Here is a 14,374-nt window from a genome sequence, read left to right as displayed (position 1 = left end):
CCCTGTCAGGGGTGAGGATGGAGCCACAATTGTGCTCAACAATCCATGCAGGCCAAAAGCTACTGCACCTGCCTGTAGAGGGTACAAGAGCATTATCCCTCCTCCTGCTCTGTCAGGGATGGGGATGGAGTCAGAGACATGTCCAACAGTTTCGTCCATGTGGACTGAAAGTGGCTGCAGTTGCCTGGAGAAACTGAAGGAGCACGAGCCCTCTTTTCCTGTTAGGGGTGGGGATGGAGCCACAGGAGTGCCCGGCACTCTAGTCCGTGTAGGCTGAAAGTGCCCGCAGTTGCCCCAAGAGGCTGAAGAAACACCACCCCTTTCCCGTCCTATTGGGTGAAGGGATGTAGCCACATAGGTGTCCAACAATCTAGTCTGTGTGGATAAAAGCCACTATAGTTGCCTGGAGAGGCTGGTGCAGGTCCCCCTAACTTCTTCCACCAGAGGCAGGGCTGGAGCTCAGGCTGGGGCAGCAACCCAACCTGGACAGAAAGAAGCCAGTTCCTACCATCACTGATTTTCAATAAGTCCCACTTCCCCTCATGCCAGAGATGGAGTAAAAATGGAGGCCATGGGCATTCTTCTGACTTAGGTTCAAACTTCAACTGTTCTTATGAGTAGACTCCAGCCAGCCGAATTTACTAATCAGTAGCTGAAATTAGTGCCTGACTGTCTCTTCCTTCCATGTTTTTGGGAAATGGAGCTTCCAACTCCAGCCAGGGACTAGCTCCCAAGGTGCCTTGCACTGCCAGCAGGAGGTGGGTACCAGCCTCCTAAATGTGGAGTGCTCTGCTCATGAATCTCCACTGTAGATGGGCAGTCTCCTCCTTCCTTTCTTCCAAGGATGTTGCAGGATGCTCCCCAGAAAGACTGATGATTTAGGTAGCTCTAAGTGATTACTAACTGCCCTGTAGGATGAGCTGATTTTTGGAGCTCCTTACTCCACTGACATCTTGCCCCTCCTCTCAATATTTTTTTTTAAGATTTATTTTTTATTTATTTCTCTCCCCTTCCCCACCCTTCCCCCTCCAAATTGTCTGCTCTCTGTCCATTCACTCTCTGTGTTCTTCTGTGTCCGCTTGTCTTGTCAGCGGCACCAGGAATCTTTGTCTCTTTTCGTTGTATAATCTTGCCGCATCAGCTCTCCGTGTGTGCGGCGCCATTCCTGGGCAGGCTGCACTTTTTTCATGCTGGACAGCTCTCCTTATGGGGTACACTCCTTGCACGTGGGGTTCCCCTACATGGAGGACACCCCTGCATGGCATGGCACTCCTTGTGCACATCAGCACTACATGTGGGCCAGTTCATCACACGGGTCAGGAGGCCCTGGGTTTGAACCTTGGGCCTCCCATGTGGTAGGTGGATGCCCTATCCATTGGGCCAAATCTGCTTCTCCCTTCTCTCAATATTTATTTTTCTCCCTCAGTATTTATTTTTCTCCATGCAGATATCCAGTTGATCCAGCATCATTTGTTGAACAGACTACCATTTTCCCATTGAATTGCCCTTGCACCTTTGTAAAAGGTGACCAGTTCTGTTTGAGTGTATAGGACTATAAGTACTGTATGGTCATTATAAACCTTTGTAATGTAAGTCCTTTTGGGTGCTTCAGTAATGTCTTAAAGTTTTTTTCTTATAGTTTTTATGCTTTCTTATTGTTTTTTTCTAAGTATTTATATTTTTAATTATAATTGTAGATTTTTCCAACGTTTAAATGCTGACAACTACCAAAAATGTTTGAAATACTATGTAAGTCATAGAATTTCCAACTATTCTATGATCCAGGTTTGGGCCAAGTTCAGATCTGCAGCCTCAGATCTATTCCAGCTCTTTGTTCTATAGAAAAGGAAGCTGAAGTCCAGAGATGTTGCATGACTTACTCAAGGCCATACAGCAAAACTGGTGGCAGAACTGGCACTAAAGCTCAAGTAGCCTGTCTCTACATTTAGCCTGTGTCTGAATCCAGAGTTCTGCCATTTTACCATCCTCTAAAATATTTTAGGGTCTAGGAAAGTAGCTAATGTTCTTACATACAAGAGAACTTGTATTTGCTTAGGGACTGAGTTCACCAATCCAGTTAGGAATTAGATAAAAGTTAAACAGGAATTAGAAAAAAGAAAAGAAACAATAGGTAAACAAGAGAAAAAGTAAAATATCACACACACACCCCAACCCTCAAGCCTCCAGAGCTTCCTGTCTGTGAACCGAGAGGAGGAGTGTGAGTTTCTTGGCCCTGTTGGCAGGTGCTTTCTCAAAGGCCCCACAGTCCTCCAACTTCCTGAGGACGCAGCAGCAGAACAAAGCCAGCAGAGACTCCTTTTCTTTTCATTGTCGCAGCCACTGCTGCCACAGCCTCTGCCTCCCAGCACCATCCTGGGAGAATGGACAAGATGAAGTGGAAGCTGCTTGTTATGGCGTCTGTCCTGCAGACACAGTTTCCAATTACCGGTAAGGCTGGCCATACTGATGGCGGGGAACTTTCAGAAACTCTTTGTGTGTGTGTGTGTGTGTGTGTGTGTGTGTGTATGGGGGGAGGTGAAAGGGCTGGTGAGGACCTGGTGTCTCCATCGAATCCTATATACTCCCCGAACCAATGGGCAGTGGAGCACAGAGGGGTCCAGAGCAGTGCTGGCTTCTGCTTCGTTACAGCCAAGTTGGGCATCAGTTCAGAGCCAGCTGCTTGAAAACACACCTACCTAAAGTAAAGATTTTTTCCAGTGATAAAAGAAGAGACAAAAGTCAGTGGAGGGGAGGGATGAGGAGGAAGGAAGCAGAAAAACAGCTGAGGCAGGTCCAGCGTGGTGAAAAGGAGGGAAGTATTTACCAGCAGCTGGATGGGATCAGAACATGTCAGCCGGGCTGGCTTCCCCGTGATGTTTCTCTAGCCTTGGTGCTTTGTTCTTTCACCCCCTCACTGGCTCCGTCACTCTGCCCTTTCCCTCTCCCTTTGCCAATAAAGAGCAGTTCACTGGTCAGTCAGACGGGTCATGGCCGGTGGCCCTGGGTGGGTTGAGGACAACATGGCATCAAGGAGGCAGGCGGCAAGTGTAGGAGGCACTGAGTTTGTGGCCTGCTGTGGAGCACTTTGCCATCTCAGGGCTCTAAGGTCCATGCCGGGGCTCGGCCGTGTCATGGTGGCCTTGCACCCTGCGGATGAGGGCCGCCCGCTGTACGCCCACCCTGGGTTCAGTGACTCACCACCACCCTTCAAGCAGTCTTCTACCTGGACCCGTAAGGTCAGAGGTGCTGACCGACACAGGGGACAGATGAGGACATGACGTGGTAAGTCACCACCATGAGTAACAACCACCTCATTCCAGTTCAGGGGATCATGACTTTTCTACAGGCCTTTCAACAGCTTCTGCCATATTTCCTATCCCAGATCTTGAGGGGGGAAACAGGTGAAAAGAAGACAAAAGGGACAGTTTCAGAGGATTGGTGGTGAAGCGCTTTTACAAGAAACAGGAGGCAGGCCGTGTTTGAATCTAAAGAAAGTAGGAAGGCGGTCACAAACAAGCTTCCTTCTTTCTCCTCCATTTTCTAGCTCACCTCGGAGGGGGAGAGTACTGGGTGACAATGTTGGGGGAGCAGGAGGAGCCATAAACACTTCCGTGCCTACCAGGGAACAGGCACCTTCCTGGCCTAACACGTCAGGGTTCCAGAGACTGGGCCATGGCAGGGTTTTCTGCAAGACCACAGCTCTCTTCTAAGAAAGGCTTCTTGAGTATGAGTCACAGTGTGTCACAGGTTAAAGGCACCAGAGCAAGCTTAGAGCAGCCCATGGTCGTGTGCAAATGACAGAGGACCCAGAGCACAATAGCAGCCTGTGAAGACAGTGATTTCAGGAAAAACAGCTGAGGGTAGCAGCTTCGGGCCCTGGGCTTTAGGCTTGGGTAAGCTGAAGACCTCAGACTGGACCTGCGGGATAATCAACTCCAGGTTCCTCACTGGGGGGCACCCGAATTCTCCCTTTTGTGTGGGGCTCTGGGGCCGAGGTAGGGGCAAAGTGGAGTTAGAAGAGAAAATGAAAGGTTGCTTGGGTGGTGCTGCCAAGAGGGGTAAATGTAACTCCACCCAGCAGACAAGATGGGGGCCATGCCTCATCTCCACAAGTAGCCTGCGGGAGAAAGACAGCTTTCGATGGATGGGATTTTCCATCTTTCAGTCCCACTTGCTTTGCCTTTGCGGAGATTGAAATTTCAGCTATTTTCCGATGAGGCTCCTTTCAAATGGTGCTGGCCCAGAAAAAAGTTGAGATGAAGGCAGGAAGAGCCTAGGAGAGGCCTCTGTCCAAGGCCACAAATGGCACCCATGCTGCTTGAGAGGAGACCCTTTACAATTTCCCCTGGAGGAAAGGCTGCAAACAGAACTGAGCTGAGGTCTTCTTTCTTTCCTTATCCAATTAAGAAACCTGTGCCCCAAATGCTTTTAAAACATCTTGTTACTAAGAGTTTTCCACGTGCATTTATGTGGAAGAGAAAAACCAGGAGGATTAGGATCAAAACAAACAACCCAATTTCCACATAAGGGTGTCTCCCTTGTTGAGAAACTGCCAGAAGAAACCAAGATGATGTGCTGAATGACATGGGCACAATTTGCCTACAGAGCCCTCTGCCCCTCAATGCCTCCAACTCCTCACCCTACTGTGTCCAAGAACATGTCCAGTGGTCAATGCGGCCTTTGTCCTTTCTCAGGTGAGGAGATGCAGCTCTGATACAAAGCCTCAGGAAGTGCAGGTTCCAAGGGTTGTGAACCCACTCTGCTTTTAAGGAGGTGGCTGGACGTGGCCGGACGTGGCAATCAGGCCAGCCACGGATGGAATCCCAGCAGTGCCATCTCCTAGAAATGTGATCTTGGGCAAGTTACTTCACCTCTCTGGGCCTCAGTTTTCTCATCTTTAAAGTAAGGATAATAATTCCTCTCTTGCAGAGCTGTGAAGATGAAAAATGAATGTAAAGTGCCTGATACATAGTAGACAGCCCAGAAATGGGAGCTGTACTAAATATTACTATTATTACATTTTGGCCTGCTTTCTTGTACTCAGTGCCCAGGAAGGGGAGACCCATGGTTGCGATGCTTAATTTGCTCTCGATTGTGTTGGAAAGCAACAGCGGGCATTTTCTCCATCTGTTGAAATTCAGCTCATCTCTTTTGATTTATGAAGACACCCATAATAGCACAAGAACACAGCGGTGGTTCCCAGGGTAAGCCCCATCCCTAGCGACCACCCCTGCCTGGCTGGGCACAGGATGAGCGCTGCAGCTACTATGTTTTTTTTTTTTTAAAGAAATTTACTCAGTCAGGGAGTATTCCCCCCAGTGTGAAAATATGACTGAAATATATATAATATAAAGAGCTAAGGGGAAGGAAATTAGAAACTAAATCCACCTGCTTGGTATTGGTCAGGGTGGCCGCCCAGATTTCAAAGCCAAACTGTTGCCATGAGCGCACGGTAACTGGGTATTTCAATGCCAACTTTTGGAACACCAAATCTTTGCTAAAATTGCTCAGAGCTGGATTTGAGGGGAGCTTCCAAGTGATGCCACTATGAGTTTTTTCATCAACGGCGTTTTCACCAGTGGTTTGTTTTGACCTCCAATCACTTGTCCCGGCTCATCTCAGTGAGCTACTTAATTTTTCTCTCTTGGTGTTTCTCAGAACTCCTGGCCTAGAGACCATGTCTGCTGCTGCTAATTATCCTCCAGAAACAGTGCTGGGGAGCTCTGGCTTGGGTGAATAACCAATGTGTCTTTATTTAAAAATTCTTTTTAATTTTTTGCTTTGGTTCTTTAAAAGATTGGGTGTAATTTTTATGTGATACACACTTTTATTTTAAGTAGTCACCCAGTATTGTGACTTGTTTTATTTATAAGCTCCCTAGTACCATTAGGGAGCTGTCTTGGATTAGAGTTGTCCAAACACACACGTGGGCTATCCTTTTTCTACTGATCCTTATTTATCTATGGGTCACCCATTGATGACATGAATTCTAGGAATAGTTCAAAATGATTTCCTTGGTTCTTTGAACACTAAAAGGATGGTAGATTTAATTCATTTGAGCAAACATTTAGTCAATTGGGTTAAAAAAGAAGTTAGAGCAGTCATTTAACTTGTTAGCTGTGATGAAATGATTAATATAGTCACTGCATGTATGTAACTATGTCTTCTAATTTAAAAAAAAAAGAACTCTGTGTTCCATGAGGGAAAAGAAGCTTCCGTCTCATTCCCTTCTGCATCGCCAGCACTTAGCACAGAGCCGGGAGCGGCCAACATTCAATAAGTATTTGTTGACTGAAGTAAGACGTGGATGAATGAAGGAAATCTAGACAATTTTATATGATTAAAGCAACATTAATAGTTTATTTTGAGACTATATTGGGTTGCTATTATTTTGGACCTTTCCTCTAGGCGACTTAATTTTAGACCATGTACTATAAAGAGAGAACAAAAAACAGAAATTAAACTGGCGGAACGGACAGCCAATTTGCATGAAAGGGAAAATTTGAAATGTGTTGCAAGGACTGTTCTAGATAAAGCCCTGCCATTAATAAAATGTCCTCGTTGTGCCACATGCAATTTCTGATATTTGATCATTTTGGACATACAAAAAGGATACTTTCATATGATTTAACTAATACAATATCTGAAAAATAAACAAAGAAAGCACCTCATTTTCTGACTTGGTTTTGTCACTAGAGGAAAACAAAAAATAAACGAGGCTATCCTAGTTCGAGATTGTTAACTAGTGACCTAATAAACTAATGAAAGGCCTCAAGGAGAAAAAGAGAAGTTTTTTGGTTATAGCATAGATCCAATTATCCAATTGCCTCATAATATGGAAAGAAGAAAAAAAGCAGGATATCTAACCATTGTTGTCTATTTTACTAGAAAGATGCTCCAGGTATTATCACTTTTCCCTCCTCCTTTAATTTTTGAAGTATTATAAAGTATCATAAAATCATTGAAGAAAATTTAAAATATGAAAAACAATCCATAATATTACCATTCCAGCCCAATAACTTTTTCAATTTTACTTCTTATAGTCCATTTAAATATTTTTACAAGTGCAGCTATATTTTATATAGTTGTGATTATTGTAAAAATGTTTCATAAGCTTTCTTTCTCCTTGATATTTTATTGCAAGCATTTTTTTCATGGTTAAGTTTTATAAATGTTTTAATTGCTATGTAAACTCCCATAGAGCACCTGCATCATATTTTCTTCATTATTACAATCATTTGGACTGTTTCTAGTTGTTGTTAGGATAGCTAACCCTATAAGAAAATCTTTGGAAATGTGACTTTTAAAAATTCCTTTGAGTTACTTTCTTTGGCTAATTTCCTCAGGATTGACAATTAGAAGAGGTTAAAGGAGAAGGGCATTTCACTTCAGATACTCTAGACTTCTGTTGGAAACAATCCCCTCCAGGAAAGGAGTCACTTTTGGTGATGTTCTGTGACCATCGGCAAGTGTCTCTGTGTTTTCGGAAGCAGGCAATATGGCGGCGGGGGAGAGGAGGCTGTGGAGCCAGAAAGGTGTGGCTCTCAGTTCTGGTTCCTCCAGCGGCCTTTCCCGGCCAGTGAGGCTGACTTTTAGAGCCTCTTTCTTCCTCTCCAAGATGGCGGCGATTATGTCTACCTCACACAGGGCGCTGTGGGTTGGAGAGACTACTCGGAAGTGCCGACATAGAGTACAAAAGGTGTTTGATAAATAGTAGCCATTATCATGGGGGCCTCAGTTTCCGCAAACTAGAATGAATATCATTTTCCCAGTATGATAAAGTAGACACACTGCTACTACAATCCTTTCTCCTCCTCCTCCTCCTCCTCCTTTTTCTCTGCCACTAAACTTGGGTAAGAAATTTCTCTCCAAGCTTTAGTTTCCTCATTTGTAAAATGAGAGAGTTGAACACCTCTTTCAGGTACAAAATGGATTATATATTGCCTTGCAGTCACAAAGTTTTTAAGAACATTTGGTTACCCAGCACCCTTCTCCAGTCCCTCAGTGGTATTTGCTCAGAGGATTAGAAACCTAAACTTCATTCTGTCCTGCAGTTCTGAGTACTTTTAAAAATCTGGACTCCTCATTTATCACAATATTTTAAACTTTCTAGTGGGAATGTCTGTTGGAAAGTTCCAAGGATGAAGTCCGACATTTTCTGACTTGTCTTTTATGATTGTGTATGGGCTTCTGATTTATTGGGGCCATGGAAGGGCTTTGTTTGGGAGAACTGACTGGAAAAGAAAGCAAATTGCTGCTCGAAGAAGCCAAATTGCAGTGGTAGAAATGTTAGGAGTGTCTACTCTCCACTTTGCTTGCCTGCTGTGATTTGTGCAGCTCAGCAACCAATTTTCAGGCTCAAGGAGAAAAAATAAATAGAAAGCATTACAGCAAGGACAGGTAGGATGCTTGCCCAGTTCAGATTGCCATTCTCTTCATCAGGACACTCTTCCCTTCAGATTTACAAAGCGCTTTCCAATGTCTTCACTTAGCTGGTCCTCATAATAACCCTGTGGCAAGTAGCAGAAAAGGTAATAGGAGTCTCCTTTTATAAATGGTGACTTGCCCAAGAGTAGAGCCAAGCCCCAAACAAAGTTTCTTTGATGCCTGTTTGGATGCACTCTAGAATGTTCTATCCAGCCTCTCTGCCTTGCTCAACAATTTGCAATATCATATACCCAAAGACTGGATTTTGAAGCTGGCTTTTAAAGGTATTCCCCTTAGTAAAAACTTATTACTATTTCCTCTCAGTTCGGAAGGTAAGAAATAATTATTTGGACGCTGATATCTTCATATATATATATATATTTATTTATTTATTTTTGCTGAGCATGAAATACTGGTTGTTAATATAGTTCTGAACTCACATTCCCCCAAATCTGCTAAATCCATTTTACCCTGAATAAATATATCTATTCTGGAGCTTTTTTTAGGGGGATGATTTGCAGTTCAACTGTTTGCCACTTATGCAGGTATCCCTCACCTTCCACATAGTTACAAATTAAACTGGATTTGAGAAGCTTTGACTCTGAATAATCATCTGTAATTGATCTGTTTGGTGAGAATGTAACTTCATATGGTATGTAAGATTTTGTGAGTAAGATCTTCTAAAAAAATCGCATATTGTTACTTACAGACCCTGAGTTGAGATTTGGCCTTTTACTAAATCCTTGAAGGATGGGAGAATTGTTTTTGAATGACAAATATCGACAATAAATTTTCACTTATTCATGTCATATTTTAGTCTTGGGGTCTATTTGCAACTTGTGGAGCTGGTCTTGGGGAATGTAAACTGCTTTGCAAAGCAAACCATGATAAGAAATCTGAGGCTCACAGCAAAATACGTGGAGCATTAAAGAGGCAAATAACCATGGTTTTTAGGTGTGGAAATGCTCAAAGCTGACCCTGGGGGGAGAGGTGGGGAAAGAAGAAGTGTTTGGAAGTTTCAACAGGACATTTGTAGAGGCAGTAGGCTGCAGATACATCGCCTTTGCCGAACTGTACTGGGGGAGAAGGTCAAAATGTAAATTAATGCCACTTCTTTATTGCACAGACACTAGAAATGTGACTGCATATTTCCTTTATTTTACCGGTTCCCCACTGCTGTACTAGCTTTGGACCATAACGTGAGTAACAGCCTTGAGCTAGCATTGCCGTTGCATCATCTGGGCTGGGAGTGATGGTGGAGAATTGGAGAGGAGAGATGATATTAGAGAAAGAATGGAAAGAACCACCCGGGAAGGGGGCATAGAGCCTGTTGCCCCGGGAGACAGAATGGCCGGACCAGCCTGCTCCTGGGAGAGGGCGTGGAGCCATGTGAAACCACTGCGGGAATAGCATGAGCCCCGAGCCCCAGCAAATGGGGTGCAGCTCCAGTGTGGCTCCTGGCAAGTATATGGGCCAGTGTGGGTCCCTGTGCTCAGGCAAGGGTATGTGTCTATGCCCCCTGTATATGTGCTGCGGTGTGCTGACAGATGTGTGCTAGTGTCTGCAGGTACGTGTTTTGTGTGCACCAATGGGTGGCTTTATGTGTATCAAGTGTGTATCTGAGAGGAGTTTGGTGGCAGCAGGGCAGCTCCGTAGAAGGAAGGGCAAATTGCTTGGGCTCTGAGCTGGCCATCTGGGTAGGTGAACAGCAGGGCTGAAATGTCTCTGAGCACATCCCAGGGATTCTATGGAGAAGGGAGACAAGGAAACATCTGTCCAGACAGGATCTCTAGGACCGCAGAGAGGGGGAGCAGCTTGTTCATAGAGACAATGACTTCCTGGATTGGGGAGGCCCAGCTCCCCTCAGAACTCTCCCATTTCCCAAGTAAGCCAGGTGCTCTTTCTTCTTTGCCGCTCCCTTCCTCCCAGTTGCCTCTACTTCGAATGCTGACTCTTTCCCTATCCCCACACAAGGAACACTGTCTGCCCCTAAATTCAAGCCCAGGTGCACAGAGATCTCCAGGGACCTACCGTTGGCCCTGTTGACATTGTCACCAGTTAAGATGACAGCAGAGGGTGGAAAATTGCTGTTCTTAGAACCCGGGGTTGAAGACCCAACTAGCAGGTCCCTATGGTGAGTGGTTCTCATTGCGGAGGCCCAGCACACAGATAGTTTCAAGAACAGTGTCAGCAGAAAACATTACCAACTCCCCAAATTCTCACCAGTTCTTTCCACAGTGGCCATGCCACATGGTTTGGCAAAAACTGTGAAATGCATTTAGCATTTTTCTGTCTTTCTGCCTTCAGAGTAGATCGGCAAATGATCAAGTAAAGTAGCCGCTGGTGACCTAATGTGGCCATCAAGATAGCTGATATAACCAGACTGTTAGTTGGTATAGTTATCTTCATTTTTATAAAGGAGAAGACAGCTTCAGGTAGGACAAGTAACCCAAAGTTACAAAGTTAGGTAGAGATAAAAAGAATTTAAATTTTATATCCAGTTATTCAGACCAGGAAATTAATGGATGTGTTTTCCAAATCAGCGAAATCAAGAAATTGCTCCCTAAATCTGGTCAGTCACTCAAGTATCACTGAGTAAATATTTACCAAGCCTTCTCATGTGCCACAAGGCAAAAACAATCCTGCAAATGGTTGGCCCAACTAGCCCACTGATTGGCCTACTGGGTACTGGGAGATTGAGAACCCAGTAAGTAAAAGAAAGTTTCCTACTCCTGTAAGTCATATTCTCAGCTTTTACAAAAAGTCTTAATTTGCCTACAGGCTGGTTTCTTTATAACCTGGTCTAATTTTCATCATTTGGTGGTCTGTTTTAATGTCCACGCTGAGTTTGGTAGCAAAGAAGGCACGTATCAGGGGGATATCACCCAGGACTGCTTTGGGTTAGGCTAGAAGCTTCAGAAATCCCTCCTTTGATTTCCTCAGAGTAGAGAAAATTCTTTCTTTCATCCCATTTAACCATCAACACTTCAAAACACAGACCTTTATAAATTACACAAATGTTATGAATCTCACCCATTTTCTTTGGGTTTCAGTGGGAACAATAAAGAGTGAGCTACAAAAGATTGGTAAAGAGGATTGTTATTTTTTTCTTCCTATTAAGCGTATGGTGGCTTCAAAGAACAACTAAAAAAGTCAAACAATTGTATCCGCTGCAGCTCACTCATCCATCTCCCTGCTGACCTAGCCTGTGAAAATCCCTTTTAAAATTTTAGCCCATGTCCACCTGTCCAGGCAAGTGCTGTATTTTTAAATGTTCCCATCCATAATTCCAAGAGGAAGGCTGCTATAAAGCAAACTCCTACCATTTCAATAGAGCACCTCATCAGGGTATAGCTGTTCAGAAGCTGGGCAGTATGCTTCTAATTTTCAAAGCTTTGTAATCTCATCTTGGAGAAGGAGCTACTTGAAACCAGAAAAGGATTCTGAATAAAGTCATATTCACAAACTCTTGCAATTCAAAGGGCATGGGATGGGGAGAGGAAGATTTAGGGAGCAATTTCTTAATTTTGCTAATTTGGAAAACACATCCATTAATTTCTAGCTATGGCTCTAAACACAAAGTCTCAGACTTGAAGTTCATCTAATTTCCTGGTTTGATTTCAGACCACGGCTTCTCTGCAAATTCCTGTCAGCCATTTTGAAATGCACAAAATGGCTTCCATAGGCCAAGGGATAACGAGAGGGTTTGTATTTAGGGATTTTTAAATTTGGGTTTAACATTTTTTAACATTATCAAAGCCTGGAATAATTTCAGTGATGAAAATAAAAAAGAAATCTAACCCCTAAATTGCCAATCATCTAAAATCAAATGCAGAATGATTACCAAAGGAAAATGGTATTGAGCTGCTGGATCTTCTCTATGGAGTTAGAAAAGAGGTCTATTTTGCCTGGTTCTGGATACTCTCCCTGCAGCACCCCTGCAAACACAGACTTTATTTCTGCCATGGTCTTTCTCCATCAAGTTTTATCCTGTGTCATCACCTCTCTCTCCCCTTACCTCCATTCTTTCTCCCTGAAGGATTTAAAAAATATTTATTAGTCCTTTCAGAGGCAATATTCAAGTCACACACATTTAATGGGATTTTGAATTATACAAATTTGAAATAGTACACTCAAAAAGTTAATAAATCTCACTTTGTGGGCAATATTCAAAATAATATGACTTGTACATTTTTTCTTGTAAGAAATTAATCTGAATTTTTGTGATGTCTTCAGGAATACTCTTCTAACCCACTAATTATCTACCCACTAATCAGCAGTAGCTTGTGATTTGGCTGGGGGGGGGGCACTAATGATGAATTTTTACCTTAGGTGATAAGAATAGTAGAAGGTACCTTTCTGGAAAGATATGCTATGATCAGAGTGTGTATGTTAGGAATCATGGGATATTCGAGCTGGAAAGGATTGTAGATACAGTCAATTCCATTTCTGGAATTTACCAGAGAAGAAAGAGTGAGTCAAGAGATCAAGAATCCAACCAAATGTCCAGTGAGCAAGCGGCAGAGTCAGCCCTCGACCCAGGACCTTGGGCTCTCGTTCGAGCCCTCTGTCCTCTGGCCACCAGGCTGCCATGTTGTAAGTAAATGGAGCTCCCCAAGCTGGCCGCTGGGGTCTCAGGTGCTCGTGCTCGCGGTCTCACATTGAAATCGCCACCACGAGAGATTAGCTCAGCCTGGCGCCCTCCAGGCCCTCACGGTGTCAGCCTCACCACCTCCCCGAGCAGGAGGAAGCCTTCAGCTGTTTGCGGGGGTGCAAACAGGGATGGGGTCAACCCTGTAGGTTGCGGCAGCAACGCTGCTGGGGAGCCTCACCTGGTCTCTCTCCACTCCAGCCTCTCCAGACCACTCGCCACAGTCCTTCGATGGCCCCTTAGTGGCAGGGCCGCAGGCTGCCTGGGCGCAGGGAGCAGCCCAGTGCCTTGCTTCACGGGGTCTGCTCTGCAGCCTGCCTGAGAGTGTTCCCCTGGAATCTTTCAGGAGCAAGGCAGGCAGGTGGCTAGGAGGAAAGCGGGATGTAAACGCAGGCGGCAGTAAACACAGGGCGCTGGGGGTTCCACAGATGGCCACTAAACATTTGACGAAGGAGCAAGACCCGAGCACCTTATACTTATTTAGATAAGTGCATTTAGAAAATGGCTTATGGTATGGAACTTGTAATGCAATAAAGCTGTTTTTTAAAAAAGCAAATATCGGCCATGCAAAGGGGTCCTTCATCCCCCTATATATGGCCCTTGGGGAATTTGATGCAAAAGAAAACTGTAACGATGTTTAGAATACACCCGGGAGACTGTTATTTAAAGAAACGCTGTTTATTTAACAATGTGAAGGTTCTTTTTCTCATTTATTTTTTTGCCTGTGAATTCTGACTTGTTGAATTTTTGTAGAAGGGACACATTACACTTCCCTAAAGAAAGATGTGCTCAGGTGTCGTCGTCAGTTGTTCCCCAGTGGATGAGCTCCCAAGGGGGCTGGGATTGACGCCTAGATCTTGGAAGGATTTCTGAGGGGTTGACCCTACTCGAGAGCCCTACCTCTCACAGCTGGCGACAAGGGGCGCCGGATGAGGACCGCGCGGTGCTGACACGACAGTGGCTTTTCTGACTTTGCTGACACTCTAGGACTGTGGGGATCTGAATGACCCTGACCTGCGGATGACAGGCCCGGGGCGCCAAACTCCTCTTGAGTGGCGATAAGGTCTCCCGGGAGGTTAATCTAGTTGGGGGTGAGAAGACGAAAACCAAGTAGAGAAAACAGGTCATTTTCCTATTAGTGAAGAGGATGGGTTTTATTAATACTCTTTCTTGTCAGAAATATGATCAGACATGGAGATGAAATAGAAAGCAGAGCCATGCATTCGTTATTCCTAAATGTGTTTTTCTGAGCAATCCCTATGACATGTTGGGCACTGCGCTGTGAGAGGTCCCAAG

General features: G+C 44.5%; 1 protein-coding gene across 2 annotated transcripts in view; it reads left to right on the top strand.

Moving 5' to 3' along the window:
• The first annotated feature begins 2,241 nt into the window (after positions 1-2,241).
• The window catches only part of CD247 (CD247 molecule), a 74,009-nt gene continuing 61,876 nt past the window's right edge, over positions 2,242-14,374 (top strand). For both annotated transcript variants that reach the window (XM_004464712.4, XM_004464711.4), the window contains exon 1: positions 2,242-2,448. In XM_004464712.4, coding sequence (XP_004464769.2) covers positions 2,382-2,448 — 67 coding nt within the window. In that variant the 5' untranslated portion in view covers positions 2,242-2,381. The remainder of the gene's footprint in view (positions 2,449-14,374) is intronic.

Source organism: Dasypus novemcinctus, chromosome 13 (assembly GCF_030445035.2).
Source record: "Dasypus novemcinctus isolate mDasNov1 chromosome 13, mDasNov1.1.hap2, whole genome shotgun sequence".
In the NCBI taxonomy this organism is placed as follows: domain Eukaryota; kingdom Metazoa; phylum Chordata; class Mammalia; order Cingulata; family Dasypodidae; genus Dasypus; species Dasypus novemcinctus.
This window is presented reverse-complemented; position numbering and strand designations above follow the sequence as displayed.